General features: G+C 36.7%; 1 protein-coding gene across 1 annotated transcript in view; it reads left to right on the top strand.

The window, feature by feature from the left end:
• The window catches only part of LOC104915076 (sarcoplasmic reticulum histidine-rich calcium-binding protein-like), a 260268-nt gene that overhangs the window by 233772 nt on the left and 10029 nt on the right, over positions 1 to 16467 (top strand). Inside the window, exons 2-4 of the mRNA XM_010725743.2 lie at positions 4407 to 4589; positions 12561 to 12626; positions 12738 to 13070. Coding sequence (XP_010724045.2) covers positions 4550 to 4589; positions 12561 to 12626; positions 12738 to 13070 — 439 coding nt within the window. The 5' untranslated portion in view covers positions 4407 to 4549. The remainder of the gene's footprint in view (positions 1 to 4406; positions 4590 to 12560; positions 12627 to 12737; positions 13071 to 16467) is intronic.

Below are 16467 nucleotides of genomic sequence, written 5' to 3' on the forward strand. Positions count from 1 at the left end.
CCAGGGAGGTGGTTGAGTCACCGTCCCTGGATGTGTTTAAAAACTGTTTGAATGTAGTACTCAGGGACATGATTTAGTGGAAGGTTGTTAGAGTTAGGGTAGCATGGCTAGATCGTGGTTGGACTCGATGATCTTTAAGATCTTTTCCAACCTGAGTGATTCTGTGATTCTAATGCTTTTCCCTTGAACCCAATTATTATGTCTACAAGTAGAACGTAGGGTACCTAAATACATTTAAAAATATAGCTGCTTTTCTTTTTGTTCAGCTTCCAGATTTTCAAAGATATTTGTAATACATTATTTCAGAAATCTTAGAAAAGCCTCAATTGGCTCCAGTAACAAAATATACTAAGCTTGATTTAAATTTCATATAGATGACTGGCTTAGGTGTTAGATTTGCCTTTTCATTTAATGTTCAGAGACGTCTACCCACACAAATCTTGTCTGCATGTCAATTTATGAAGTAGCTGTGTTTTTTTCTTTTTCTATGAATAACAGTGTGGCGTCAGAGCAAGGTTACTTGTGCTTCTGTTACACAATATTGCCTGATCAGTGTTCAGGAGCTGAAAAGCTAATTTGGGTGTCAGTATTGATGCAAGCCAGCTTTTATGTTTCTTCCATGAAATTAATTAATGGGATTTGTAATTAATGGGATTTGTCACCTGACATGGTGCCTGCTCAGCCTCCTGGTGCATCCACTACTACCCTGCTTTTGACATATGGCAGGGTTGTGCCCCTTGAGGATGTTTTGACCCTCCTGGGGTCACCAGCATCCTGCCCTGGCCCTCCCATTGCAGTCTCCTTTTTGCTCCCAGACATGATCTGTGTAACCATCCACTGAGCTGTGAAACAATGTGGGATAATGAGGATGTTAGGTGCAGACTTACCATTAATGCTGTTCAGGCTTGTCTGACTCATTTGGATGCAGTAGGTTAGGGAAGGATCAATGCACGTATTACCTTACATAGTGAAAAAAGGCCTTTTCAGTAGCAGTGCAGTGACTTCTGCTTGCTTTCATATCCACATCTAGAACTGCCTGAATTTACCATCCGAGTCAACAGATCAGGACATGCATTTTGTGCACCCCAAGCAAAACAGCATTTTAAAATTCCATCCTGAAAAGTAATCTCAGTAGAAAAGGTCTCCTAGAAAATTATTTATTGTCTTAGGTTTTACAGTGTATATGGAAACCAATGGAAAATGCATCTTGAACCTCAGAAAGTCAACAAGCAGAACATTTCATCTTACTAGAATGACACCATGACAGTGCACAGAAGTGGACAGATGGGCAGAAGCAGCAGGAAAGCTATTTTACCGTTAGTAGGTTATGTCACTATAACTTAAATGCTGACTACAAGCAAAATTGAGCCTGAGAAATTCACTGGAACTCAAATATTTGTACGAACCACAGTTATGTTGTCATTGTTTGATGTCAATTTTATCTCCTTTGGCTATCAAACAAGTTATCATTTTAATGATATGAGGAAGAATATGTGAACCAATAGTTTACTCTTCTTTCATTGCAGGGTGTTTTATCAGTTTTGGCTATGGTAAAGCGATAATTATTTGTTTTGATCTTCAGCCTTTATGTACTGTGAATGCTTCTGCATTTTTATTGTGTAGAAATAGACCCTAGAAATTGTACCCTGAGGAGGTACAGATTTGAACAAATAAAAGTGTGGCATATTTGCAAACAAACAAACAAACAAACAAACAAATAAATATGTTGTTCAATGAAGTCGTTAAGGAATGAGCCCAAGTTCCCTTGAACTATCTCCATGGGGTTTTTTTGTTATGGAATTCAATAACTCCATGTTCTGATTGCTGTCACTTAGAGATAAATTAAATTTAGGGTCTTTATTTATTTATTTTTCTGCACGACTACTGTGCTGCAAAGAGGATGAAAACTGATCATGCCTGCTAAACCATGTCCCTAATTATAACATCTGCACCTTTCTTGAACACCTCCAGTCAAGGAGTTAAAGGTGATAAGGTCTCCCCTGAGCCTCGTCTTCTCAAGACTAGACAATCCCAGTTCTCTCAACTGCTCCTTGTAAGACCTGTGCTCCAGACTGCTCACCAGCTTCATTGCCTTCCTCTGAACATGCTCCAGGGCCTCACTGTCTTTCCTGTAGTAAGGGGCCTGAAAACTGAACACAGTACTTGAGGTGTGGTCTCAAATGCTGAGTACAGGGGGAGAATCACTTCCCTGGTACTGTTGACTGTGCTGTTTCTGATGTAAGCCAGGATGCTTGGCCTTCTTGGCTACCTAGACACACTGGTTCAGCTGGCTACTTACCCACATCCTGAGATCCTTTCTTCTGCTCAGCTTTCCAACCACTCTGCCCTAAGCTTGTAGCATTTCCTGGGGTTGTTGTGGCCAAAGTGCAGGATCTGGGGCTTGGTCTTATTTAACTTCATCCCCCTGGCCTCAGCCCAGCTATCCAGCCTGTCCAGATTGTTCTGTAGGGCCTTCCTTCTCCCAAGCAGATCGACACTTCCTCCCAGCTTGACATCATTTACATTCTTACTGAGGATGCACTCAATACCCTCATCCAGATCAATAAGGATATTGAGCAGGACAGGCTCCAGTACTGACCTCTACAGAATATATGACTATGATTCTGTGATTCTGTGATTCTTTGATTATTCCCCAGCTGGATTTAACTCCATTTACCACCACTTTCTGGGCCCAGCTCTTCAGCCATTTTTTACCCAGAAAAGACTATACCTGTCTAAGCCATGAGCTGCCAGCTTCTCCAGGAGAATACTGTGGGAGACAGAGCCAAAAGCTTTGCTGAGGTTGAGGCAGAATATGTCTACAGCCTTTCCCTTATCTGCCAGGCAGGTCTCATGGTCATAGAAGGAGAGGAGGTTGGTCAAGCAGGACATACCTTTCATGAACCAATGACTAGGCCTGATCCTCTGATTGTCCCACACATGCTATGTGATTGCACTCAAAATGATCTACTCCATAACATTCCCTAATACTGAGGTCAGGTTGATGGGCCTGTCATTTCCTGCATCGTCCTTGTACACAGGTGTCACACTAGCAAGTCTCCAGTCCTCCGGGATCTTCTCAGTTGACAAAGACTTCTGATAAATGATGGAAAATGACTTGGCGAGCACTTATGCCTACTCCATCTGTACTCCTGAGTAGATTTAATCAAGTTCTAAATGCTTGTGATAGTCTAGGTGGAGTAGCAGGTCACTGTTTCCTCCTGAATTATGGAGGTTTATTCTGCTCCCCATGTCTGTCTTCCATATCAGGGATCTGAGTACTCTGAGGGTAACTGATCTGACTGTTAAAAACAGAAGCAAAAAAAGGCATTGAGTACCTCAGCCTTTTCGTCATCCTTGGTGGTAATGTTCTCTGCCACATGCAATAAAGAATGGAGATTCTCCTTGGCCTTCTTTTGTTGTTTATGTATGTAGGTTGCTCCAAAAGTAATTCCTCCCATTTATTTCTGTGGAAACTACACAGCAACAAAATGAAAGAAAATATTGGTCAGAAGGTTCAGCCTCTACTGCCATACCACCAACATTCACCTCTGACATTGTTGATCAACATAATAGAATAGGAGGTATTACTTTCAGAGCAGCCTTCATATATGTGAGAACATTTTTTGTTATTTTTCACAACAGTAGCCAGAATATGTTCTAGCTGGGCTTTTACCTTTCTAATTTTCTCTTTGCAACAGCCTTGTACTATCTCGAAGTTGCCTGCCCCTTCTACAAGATGATACTTGTAACATGTTATTTCTAATCTTTTATTTCCAAGCCTGACTTGTGTCTCATTAATAGATTTTTGCTTTGTTTAATCATAAAGGCTGTCTAGTGTTGTAAGTCCATGGTGAGTCAGGGTAAATCTGTTACTGCATACGTAGTATGGTATTTGCATACTGGGAGAAGCAAAGAATCTTAAGGGAATTTCTACATCCATTGATGCAGACATAAACCAACAGATATATCAGTGTCAAATTCCATTTGTTCTATTTTAACTGTATTTTAGGATGCTTTTATTTTCTTTTTTTTCTTTCCTTTTTTTTGGTGAAGATATGCCATCTAAATATGTATCTACGGCAAAGGTTGTTTTTCATAAGAAAAAAACATTCGTATGCAGTCTTCCATATGCAATGCTGTTGAAGTGTAGACCTGCGTACAGTGTCAAAGTTTTCTCATGTGAACACCATGCAACATCTGTGCCTAACAATGCACTTAAACATTTAAACATTACTGTTAGTCACAGATAAGTACATTACAGGATTTTTTAAATTTTTTTTCATTAATAAGAAGATGAACAACTTCTTCCATTCCTTTGACCCTAGCATGCAAAACCTAAGTAGTAAACTAAACATTCATGAAAGATTAATTACTTAGGAAATTAGTATCTTCTTATATTTCAGCCAGTGAAACTTCACCAGCACCAACCGTGCAGTGAGAGATAGGACAAAATTGATGTGGATAACACTTCATCGCAGACCACTCAACCTTCAGACAATTGCCTATACTGGTGGCATCCGGAGCAGCCCTGTGAAATACAGTCACAATGCCTAAAAATGAAAAGCCAGCCACCAATGAAGGAAATGGTAATTACAACTATAATTATATATATGAAGTGTATGCTGTTTTTCTGCATGTAGTTCAACAATGTGGAAGTTTTGTTTTCTTCTTGTTTCTTTGGATGCAAATTTGCTTTTATCATAATTCTTCATCTTTGTTCAAATGTGTGCTTTACTTCCCCTTTGAAGACAACTTTGCTGTAGGTTGGTTAGCTGTGGGATGGCAGTGTGGCTCTCCACTAGTTAGTAAATCAACTTATTATACATTTATATGCAGTTGGATGGAAAGAATGAGGAAATTAGAATATTGTGTGGCTTCTGTAAGATACAGAAGTGCAATGGCTCTTTTGCTCATTCTTTTCAACATATAGTGTTAAAATCAAGCACATACTTTGTAGTAAGATAAAACATTAACAATAATTCTGTACTGATACTCGAATGATCTGGATACAAGAAACATTTTTGTAGGATTATAATGATGTGATTTTTTTCTGACAAAGTGCAAAGCATCTTGTTAATGTGGGAAGTGGTTCAGTTCTCATGGACATCATCATTCATTCAAAGGAAGGATCAAGAATATTGATCTTTTTTAAATATAAGACTGGCGTGACATTCAGAATGGTACAACATGAATGAATTCATTCTTGCTAGGTCTTGCTAAATACAAGGGCTGATGCCATGCAAAAGTGCTTTTTTTTTTTTCTTTTTTTCTTTTTAATCCTACACTTATAATATGAAACAGTGGTAAAAAAGATATGCTTCTGTAGAAAAATTCAGAAGGGACTTAGAATTATATCAGAATATAACCCACAGTACAGTTAGTGGTGATAATATTTTTTTTCCTACTATATGTGCATCTTCATTTTTTTTCCCATATTTTTTTCACAAATACTGATACTGACATTTTCCAAGCAGTACTTGCTAACTGAGTTCCTTTTAACAAGGAAGAAAAACAGAATTTAGTGTAGCATAGGCAAAATATTTATCAGTGTAAGTAAAATTTTTCTTCTTGCCTGAATGTAGGCTGTTTTTTTTCATATAAAATCATGTTTTATATAGACTCATGATTACAGTGCAATGAATGAATAAATTAAGTAAATCACATTTCACAACCTAAAGAGGTCAGATCAGTATCATTTACTGTCATTTCACATGTGCGAGGCATTGTACATTTAATGTTCTTATCCTAGTACTTGAAGTAAAAACTTCAGTGAAAACAATGAAAACTTGCCCATAGTCAAGCCAGGGAGGGAAATGGAAATGCATCCACAGAGATAGTGGCCTGGAAAATTTTATCTATGCTCTCATGAAAGGGGTGATTTTCTAAGGGGTTCTTCTTTGAATTATCTACTTAAGTGAGAAACAATTCTAACACTTTGTAGCATTTAAGTACAGCGCAAAAGGAAAATGGAAAATCAGACCGTAGTCTGATTATCTACTGCCAGCCTTCCATACCCATTTAATCTATCTTCGTCATTCTGTTGTTTTAGCAGAACATTTAGAAGGCGTTCATCATTTTTCCTTACCAGTGGAAAATCAATGAGCAATTCGTAGATGTAAATCAAAATAAAATGATTTGTTCCCTATAGTTCCCATCTGTAATTTTCAAATGTTAACTGGGCTAAAACTAGTTGTAGTTAGCTTTACCAGACTACTGGTGTCTTCCTCTCTTGGTACTACAGATATTCTGTCTACTTTAGTATCTACATCATTGGCAGTTTAGATGCAGAAAAATAAGCAATATATTTGCTTGTGTGACTGAATATGAATTATTGTTTTACTTAATAAATTCAGAGCTACTGCTGGACAGGATATTTTTTCAGACAGTAACTTTTATTTTAAAGAAAATACACAACTCTATCTGTGAAAAGCACAATAATACAGGCATGGTGTCAAATATTAAGTGTTCTAGTAATTCTAGAATTGCAATTCTTATTCATAATGTCTGTGTTTCACTTCATATTTTAGTTTAAAAAAAATTCTGGGATACCTTCAAGGGCAGTATTCTATGAAGGTTTGCTTTTCACTGCTATGACTATGAAATTATCTTTCCTTCTTAAAGTTGCTGGAAAGCTAAGAGATGAATTCTGAAACACTGAAGGTCAGAAAAAATTTCAGCAATAGGTTTTGGCTTCTACTTATATAGGACACTTCATACAAGATGTAAATCTGGCTTGCTATTAGTGGAGTTCAGAATAGGATTCTCTCTCCTGTGTTTCTGAAGCCATTCTCAGATTTTAATTTAGCACTTAGCAATATGTGGCATATAACTATTATCTCTTTTGCCTCCAAGAATTAAAATATAAATGGAAGGCTTTGAGCTTTGGCAAAGATGTTTGAATCTCTAAATAATTTTACATCTTGTAGTAGCAACTCTGTTGATTCTGTTATTTAATGAAATGTAATGAAGAAGAGAAGGGGAACGTGAACATATGTAACCTATCAAGTTCCAAACAGATTCTTTATATTTGCTTTTCGTAATTTGTTTAGCTAATGAGAATTCCTCATAATAGCATTCTGAATCTAAACAATACAAAGATGCTTTTAGTTATAAAACATGGAAGTTATTTTGTTGGGGATAGAGATTGGAGAGAGGAACAATGTTTCACCTAGTTGTCAGAATCTAATTGCAGGAAATAGACAGTCATTAAAAAGGCCTAAGGTTAAGCCATTTTGGAAGGATGCAAACAACTAACTTGGCTGTCTCTACAGCGTGTTTATTTGCTGTATAAGTGAGCAGAGAGCAATTTTGAACTATCAATCAGGTTCAAAAAAGCCACAAGTCTAGAAATAAAACTGCAATGTTAACACTTCATCAGATTCCTGGTACAAATCTGAAAATGAAGTAGAAGAAGCATGATATTTATTATACAAGAAATAAATAATCTGATGTATAGTTTTGGGCTTTGACATGTACTCCTCTTTTTTTTCTTTTTTTTTTCTTTTTGTTTTGTTCTGTTTTGCTTTTTTTTTGTACACGATAAAATGCTGTGCTTCCACATCTGTGATGCGGACAATGACAGGTATAAATTATATGTAATTGAATTTGGAATACGTTGATTGATACTTATAAAACTCTTCTGTTTCTCCCAGTCTTTCTAGATTCCTCCAGAGAAAAATTTCACATGCTAGCTATTAGGTTTTCAGTACTGGTGCTGTTGTAATTTGTTAAAATTCATCATTTTTGGCCGAAGTTTATAGTATTTAGCCATGAGTATTCTACAGTTCACTGATGGGGACATCCTTTACTGGGACAAGGAATAAGACTTTATGTCAGGATTTATACTGCCTTGTACTTCAACCAGACTCTGTTTCTTGCATTTTGGAATTACACTGAGAGCAGGAGCTCTCTAATATGAATGCCTCAAATCTGAGATGTGTTCACCAGTTCACTCTTCTGTAGACTATCCTTAAGTTCTTGATTTATTATTTTTGGTGTTTTACAGCTGTTATTTCTAGTGATATTTTTCCTCGCAGAAGTATTGTGAGGAACTGCATTTTTTACAATAAATATTATTATGGAAATTATATAAATTCCAAGAATTGAATTTTATATAGATGTGCCTATTCTTTTTGTCTGAAGTTTCACAAGAGTTTGTTGTCCTTCATGGCTTTTATTTCTGCTTTTTTGTCACACAGTTTATTAACTGTCTATCTTTCTGTCACTGGAAAAAATCCAGCTTGGTTGAGCTGAGAGGAAGAAACAATAATAATTGCTTGCAAGACACTATCTGCATACGATCCATTTAATTGGCTTAACAATTAATAAATTAGTAAATATACAATTAACAATTTATTAAACAATTAATAAATATACAGCTATTTTGTGACTTAAAAAATACGCAAAGAATCTGATAGCATTTTTAGATTCATATATAGATCTCCATTGATGTTTTTTCAAGGCACGGATACTCAGAATTGCTTAGCAGCAGTCGGTTTTACACAGTAGCATTTTAAGCAGTAATATTACAATAGCAGGCAATGTTTTATGGAGTAGTTCCAAGAATCATTATCACTCTCATAATGAGAAATTAAGGCAACCTTGTGGAATAAAAAAAAATGTTAATAGAAAAGCATGAAATGTGGCAGATGTCCTCTGGTAATGAAATGCAAAGGACTTGAGAAGATAAGAATAAAACATTTCCTCGCTATGCTAGTTGGCCACTTCACAACAAAGACTCCTATGGTTTTACAGATTGTATTCTGCCCTTAATTTCCTTGCCAGCCAGCACTCTATGCTCTCTCCTAAACTGTCTTCTGAGATTAACATTCAATCTCTGACCTGTGTATTATTTTGAACTGAGATTCAGTACACTCTCTAGCTGTCTCATATTCGGATATAGTTCAAAACATAAATAAGACTTCAAGAGATATGATAACATACTCAAATCAGACTTCCGTCTAGAATAATGACAAACTTTCCCTCAGACTACTACGTAAAAGAAATCCGTAAGCAATTGGCTTTCCTTGAGCATAGGAAGCTATGGAATATAGATTCAAATATGCCCGATAATATACATTTAATCAGGGTTGGATGCAGTGTCCTAGAAAATGTGACAGCTGAGCAATAGTTTGCTCTGATTTCTTATAAATTCAAGTTATCTGACTTAAACCACAGTTACCTGAAATGAGCTCTATGAGAGCTACTACTGTGAAGAAATGAGATCTGATAAACAGTTTTTTGGAACCTCGAGTAATTCTAGATTTATGTATGCAGCTTGCTATCAGTCAACGCTTTGATGAACTTTTGATAAGTAAGATACCATGTGGATACATTTAAAAAAGTATAAGAGAAGCTGTACACCTAGAAGGATCCTACACAGTGATGATTTTGTTTCTGCATCAAAGACTCTACATTCCTACTCTAATTAGAGCATTTTTGATGCTCTTTGTTTTTCCTGTAGAGTGGTAATACAATACTGAATTGCAGGTTTTCAGAGCTTGCTGGAATATGAGCACGGGGTTGGATAGCTAAGTAGCCTATATGAATGTGTGCATACATGCTATTCAAGATAGACTTGATGGATAGCAAAGAACATTTGCCCCCTTTCTTAATAAGTTTTGTTCTCTTGAACTTCTAGTTCTACCCTGAGCTTCAGCTTTTCTTGTCACACAGTTCATGACGTACAGCGCAACACAGAGTTTTGTCTGAATTCCGCCTTTTAAAAATAAATTCTGTGCAATGCTTCCGGCATCACACCCCACAACCTGGAAGAGAGCTCTCATTCTGTATATACAGCAGAAAGAGAGTGATAAAACCCAGACTAGCTGAGTGCAGCACAAGGAACTTTTAAGTGCTTTTTGTGTGAATTATACAAATGTGCATACCATTGTGTCTTAGGAGAGCTGACAATCGTTGTCTACTTATCATAAAAGGAATAGGAGGCTCTTCTGTTATGTTTTGTTTTGTTTTCAGTGTAAGCTCAGAAACAAATTGAGTATGTTTTGTATCTGTAAGTGAGCATGGGTCTGTGGTGACAGGAATGTTCTGAAGTTTGGAAATAAAATAATTTTTTGCAGAAATCATTTTTTAAGATGGACTTTGATATTTCTATGGATACCTGTAGTACTCTCTACTCTTTTAGCCACATGACTCTTATTATCACTGGTTGTTTTTTCCAGACTCATTTTGTGGAAACAACCACTCTCATTTGATTTCATGTTTTTTTTTTTTTTCTTAATTCTGTAGAAAACTTGTTATTATTTTGTGTCTGTGTAACCTTTATGAAAAAAAGATTTAAACACACAGGCCTCACTATTCAGATACACTCCCAACAGCATGCCTCGTACTTTCTTCAAGAATCAATTAGTTTTCCATTTAATTTTTCCTGAAATATTTGATTCAGACTATCACGTTTTTTACCCTTATGATAAAATTAATTGAAGAAAATTAATTAAAAATTTAAAAATTAATTAAAGTTCAACATCTATACTAGACTGTATTTAATCCTGTATTACACAGTTCATAGTTAATTTCAATATAATGTTAGTTCCAGCCTGACATACTTTCACCAGTAATGCACGTTTCAGTGTGCATGATAAACCTCCATCTGATTGCTTGTTGTATATACTCTGGGGAATGTGCAGTGAGGCCAATCTTGTATCTTTAAGTGCTTCCCTGGGAATCTCTTTTTGGCTAGATAAGATCAGCAAAAGCATTAGCTGCAAATAAAAAACTATGCCCCATTGTGGCATGCAGAGTTTATCTTTAGAAGTGCCTGTTGTCATCTTTGCAGACTTTCAATAGCAACGTAATGATCTTTGTCTAATGGAGATCTAGTTACTGTCAGCAACAGAAGGCATATGTCCAGAGAGAACAAAGAAACACTTATTTTCACATTTCACTGATGATATTATGATAACATTTTCTGCATTGTCTTAAAAAAATATTGTGCAGGTGCTGTTGACTTGATAGTAATTGTAATTACAATAAAATGTTTTGTGAAGGGAACTTAAGCTCTCTTCATCAGTCCTAGTTTTAAAATGCCAGTCAAATTCTGTGTACTAATACTTTGCATGTTACTGTACACAGTAAAACAATACCCTAGATTCTCTCTTGTTTTCAGTCTTGCATATTTTAATATTTTCTTTTATACTAGATAGAACTAAGAAGTTGATCCTGACAGTTAGCTGTAACAATTCCTAGATAAATGTTTGTTCATAATTGTTCAGTTACTCTCTGTGGCTTCATGAATCTATGAAAGTAAGTAGAGAATGGGTGGAGAAAGACAGAATGTAAAGAAGAGTCCAAAAGACTTATGCATGAGTGAAGAAGGAAAATAATTGTATTTTGCTCTTGTCTGAAAATTGTAGCACAGAGATCACAACACGCCACATATCCTGTCTGTAGAGGGATGGCATACTTATATCTATCAAGCGTATACATCTGAACACACGTGCTATATTGGTGCCTAATGACAGCTGTCTACTTCTATTCATGGCTCTATTTCTTAGTCATTGATCTTTTACTGCCATGTATCTCTACATATTCCACTGGCATGCTGTTCCACATCTACAAACTCAAACAAGAATACCTGAAGAAACCTTTCAGCTCCTGGTTTTTCAGATATTAGTTGGACCATTTCTGAAGGTACATTGCTGGTGAACTATCAGTTTTAGTAGTGACTTGTAATGTAATATGTAGTATTATGATATGAATATACAGTATAATGATGGATATAATGGACATGATAGAGAAGAGTGTTTTATGATCCTGGTCTCAGAATGTAGAAGAAAGATGAACTGGATACTGTCTTGGATACTGATTATCAGCAGAAACAACCTCTCTTGTTGAACTTATTGAGACCAACAAACATAAACAATGGATCCACTCCAAAACAAGGACGTCTCTATGCAGAAATAGTACTGGCTTCTGTAAATAGGCTCTCCCTCCAAGGTTTCTGTCATTTCCCAAGGGACATAAGAGGACCATTGTAGAGAATACAAGAGAGCTGTGTCAACTTTTATGATATGCTCAGAGATGTGGTTGCTGAAACTGAAGATCCGAGAGCAACTTTCTTCTTTCCTCTGGGATTGTGCTCTTCAGCAGTGCTACAGCTGTAAAATTTCATGCTCTCCTGTCTGTCAAATCATTAGAGTCATTAGACTCTTTTAATCTCAGCCAGTGCTTATTTTTCACACCTCTAAGAAAATCTGAGAATTGCTTGAGAATCATCTTCATCTTCCTTCATTTATTCCTTCAGATACAGGGTGCTGCTGCTTACAGTGTTCCTTTTTTAGGGTTCTTCTGTCCTACATATTTGCTCTGTAAGATTAAGTTCTCTGTGCCATCACTTTCAGTTTTATTTTAGTGCTGAAAGAAGATAAAACTTTTTTTATTTCTGTTTTCATCTGGTTTCTTGAAAAGCTGTTCTTGTTCAAAAAGCTGGATTTGTGGAATGATGTAAGGGAGCACAATGTGGTAATTTCTTTAACACCCTGCGTTCCTATTGGCTAATCCACACTTCACATGCACTGGCTTTTGTTTTCTAATTATAGATGTCAGTGAGGTCGACAATGAAGAAGACAGTGCAGCTGAGAATCAAGAAAATGACAGAGGAGCAGGTCAGTGAGTGTGGATAACTTTGAGACTACGTTCAGTTACCTAAATCAAACAAGGAGGGAAGGTCTCTCTCTAACATACTACCTTCTCTCATATTTTCATTTCTGTCACAGATAAAGAGAGGAAGAGAGCAAAACCAAGAACCAGAAGGGGACATGGAAGAGGAAGAGCCAGGCAAGGTGGTGAGGAGGATGGAGATGATGAAGATGGAATAAGGAGAGCTGGGCAACGCAGGCAAAGAAACCGGAGAGGACGGGGCCGAGCAGGTGGAAATGAGGGCAGTGATTCTGAGGGGGATCCTACAAAAGCCAGGAAGAACCAGGCAAATCAAAAATCAAAGGAAGGTGATGAACAAGAGGAAGATGAAAAAGGGGGTAAGAGTGGGAAAGGCAAAAATGAGAAGAAACAGGACAAAAAGGCTGATAAGAAAGGGAAGAAAGAAAAAGGCCAACAAGAAGAAAAAGGACAAAAAGAAATCAGGATCTGGGTAATTCTATATATAGATATATATATATTAATATAAAACAATTGTTGCCTTATGTAAAACCTGTTTTCATTTGTAGCTGTGAAATACCAAGAGTTGGTATGACTCCTTGCCAAAGCTGAATAGGAGGTTTTATTTCTTTATTTTTTTCTGGAGTGAGGAAATTCTGACTGAGTGAACTAGAAATTGTCCATAGAGCCAAATCCACCACAGTGAATGTGGTCCAGGGCTGTCATGGTTCCAGGGTGGAACTTTTGAAAATGACCATACAGACACTTCTGACATCACTGATATCCTGACATTAGAGACAAATCTCATAAAGCAGAATAGAAACCTCAGCTGGGATCCCCCTTACTGTAGTTAAATGTCCCACATTCTTGAGCTGTTCTCTGGAGTGACAGAGGAAGGAATAAGTGACAGAGTGACAGTGAGTGAGATCTCCTACTTTTTTCCTAAGCAACCAAGCAACCAAAACCAAATAAAAAGCCAGAACCAATCACTCTTCAGAATCCCAGGATCTAGTTCTGTTTCCAGTGCAGAATCAAATTCTTGACACTTTCCAAAAGATCAAGTTCTTATTTCCTATCCAGGCTTGAACCAGCTTTTTTTGTAACAGATGAAAACTTTAACAGTTCGGAACCAAGAACGGAGACAAAATTTTCCAAAATTCGTCTACCACTTAACTCCCACTGAAAATTTCCCTATCACTTTTCCAAAGCATTTAGTGCAACCTGGGGTCTTTGGAAAATTGCTCTGACGCAGAATATTTCTGAAAACTCTTTTTATTCTTTTTCTGTCATCCTGGTGTTCTCTGGCAACATACTCCTTCTCATGATATTTTGAGGAAACAGTCCCTAAGAACAGCGTACAGAAGAGCTAGTGGAGCTCAGCATGCTTATCTCGGTGGAGAGGAACAGAAATCTTTCCTCCATTCAGCGCTTGCTACAGCTGTTTATGTTCCCAAAGGCAGCACTAGAGAGCACAGCAGGAGTCAGAAGGAAAAAAAAATACAATGAGATATGCTGTTGCATTAATCTGTTCATGATCCCATTTCAGTACATTTCCAGTTCACTTCCTTTCCCTACAAGAATATCTAAAATCTTCCCTTGTGTTGGCTTGCTTTTGTGGTGCCTATTGTTCCCCACTGTTCAATTTCCTGTACTCATATAAGCAACAGGCCTAATCTGCCAGCCCTTGTTCCTTTGCTTATTGCTGTTGTCATGTCTTGCAAGCATTTACTGAGTGTTAATTTTTTAAAAAAGCCACTTAAAATGTAAATTTAAATGAAGGCATAATGTTTTTAATTGTATTCCAAAACTCGAACATTAAAATATACATGTTTAGTCTGTAGAACTTCAGTTTCTATCCAGATCAGCATGTTGTTTCTGAAAGTAGACAACACGTTTGAAGAAAATCTGATGATGCTCTGGAAGATACTTGATGAACATTATATTCTTAGACATTTAGAGCACCATCTGACAAGTTTATGTGATAGTAAATAGAAGAATATTTAAAAGGATTTTCAACAAGGAAAAAAAACAAACAAAGGGAAAAATGATGGTAATCCATTCAACTATTCATGTGAATGATTTGCAGATCTTAAAACAGAAGAGAATGATGTGAGCACAGAAGTGTAGCCCATCTAACAAGTGAGCTCCTACCATAGTGAAAGCTAATTTCTTTGAAAGTATCTCACAGACTCATATAAATTTGATTTGGAAGGGACCTTTAAAGTCAGCTAGTCCAACTACCTTGCAATGAACAAAATCTGAAGCTAGATCAGAGTGCTCAGAGCCCTGTCCAGCCTGACCTTGAATTTCTCCAGGATGTGGCAACCACCACCGCTCTGGGCAAACTATTACAGTGCCTCATCACTCTTACTGATGTACTTTTTTAACAGCCAAAAGTAGAGACAAAACAAAACAAAGTAAAATTAATATAGAGAATACAGAAGATGTGGTATAATCCCACAGGGGAATATTGTATTTGTTAATGTTTCTGTGGATTTTGTTGTCCACAAACAATGAACAGTTACTTTTTGGCTAGGTATCAGAAGTCAGTAGATTCTGCTTTGCTTACCATTTTCCTGCATCCTGCTTTTCACCCTAACTAGAAATAACTCTTTACAAACTAATCTTTCTGCTTAAAGAAATCCTAGATGAACTTTGTGGTTATACATATTCTAAATCTTTTTTCTTTTTTTTCCAACCTGTTTGAAGTTCTAATTGTCCTACAGTGAGTTTCATAGGGCAATTCTATGGCAATTCTATGGAAGCTGTTTCTTGATCACTTTAGTGATTGGTGTCTCTTAGTAGGGTGTGAGAAGAACCTCTCTATTATCATCCCCAAAATATTTTGACAAATTACTCCATATAGTCTCCTTGTGAGGATCTGTGATATTTCTTGATTTCTGTGAAAAGGAATATTATATTCTTCTTAATCTATGCATTTCTGTTTTTACTCTGAGCAAATCAATCAGAGGTTAGTTAAATTATTGGAAGATACAGAGCTTTTGCAGGAGTCCAGAGGTACATAGAATTACAAGGCAGTACTGGCACGGCATCTTTTTGGTGCTAGGAAGTGCCAGAGGGTGTTATGGGGATTATCACTGAGCAGTAGAATTTTCTCACACACACAGAAAGGAAAAAAGTAGTCAAATTCATTCAGTTACCACTCCAGAGTCCTACTGCTCTTTTCCCTGAGAATATCCAAGCTCCTAGAAAAGATCTTCACTTCTATAAAATAGCTTTTACAGAAAGTGTAATAAATATAATTTAAATCTGTATAAAAGAGATAAGACTAAAACCAGAACACAGATGAATATTACAGACAGGTTCATCAAGTGTATAATTTAAGGCAGGGTCATTGATTTCAAGAGCTTTACAGACTTAAGAAAAGATGCACTGTGTATATTGAATTGGAGTCAAGGATTATTTTGGAATTATTGAGCAATCCCTTCTGCTCGTGTTAGTCTGAAGGTCATGGTGATCTCTTCTACCCTTTAAATGTGTGAAACACTGTCTTTCTTGAAAGGCTGAGACTTTTGCTTGCGGAAGGCAGAATTCTGATTTCCTGGATTGAATCTCATAGTGTTCAACCACTGAATGAGTTGCAATTGCACAAAGTTTGGTCGTGTTTTGTAAAGACTCTTGAAAAACCCAAGTAAATAAAATCAATTAGATTTCTTAAAGATGGGTAAAAAAATTGAATTTTGAATGTTTTTCTGGCTCTAAAGGAAGTTAAAAATGGAAAATAACAAAGCAGTAGTGAGCAATGTGCAAAAGACCATTAATATCTAATGCTTGTGTTCTGGCACGGCTTCCGCTCCTCAGTAAGGTAACAGTATTAACACCTGGCCA

The sequence above is a fragment of the Meleagris gallopavo genome, chromosome Z (assembly GCF_000146605.3).
Source record: "Meleagris gallopavo isolate NT-WF06-2002-E0010 breed Aviagen turkey brand Nicholas breeding stock chromosome Z, Turkey_5.1, whole genome shotgun sequence".
In the NCBI taxonomy this organism is placed as follows: Eukaryota; Metazoa; Chordata; class Aves; order Galliformes; family Phasianidae; genus Meleagris; species Meleagris gallopavo.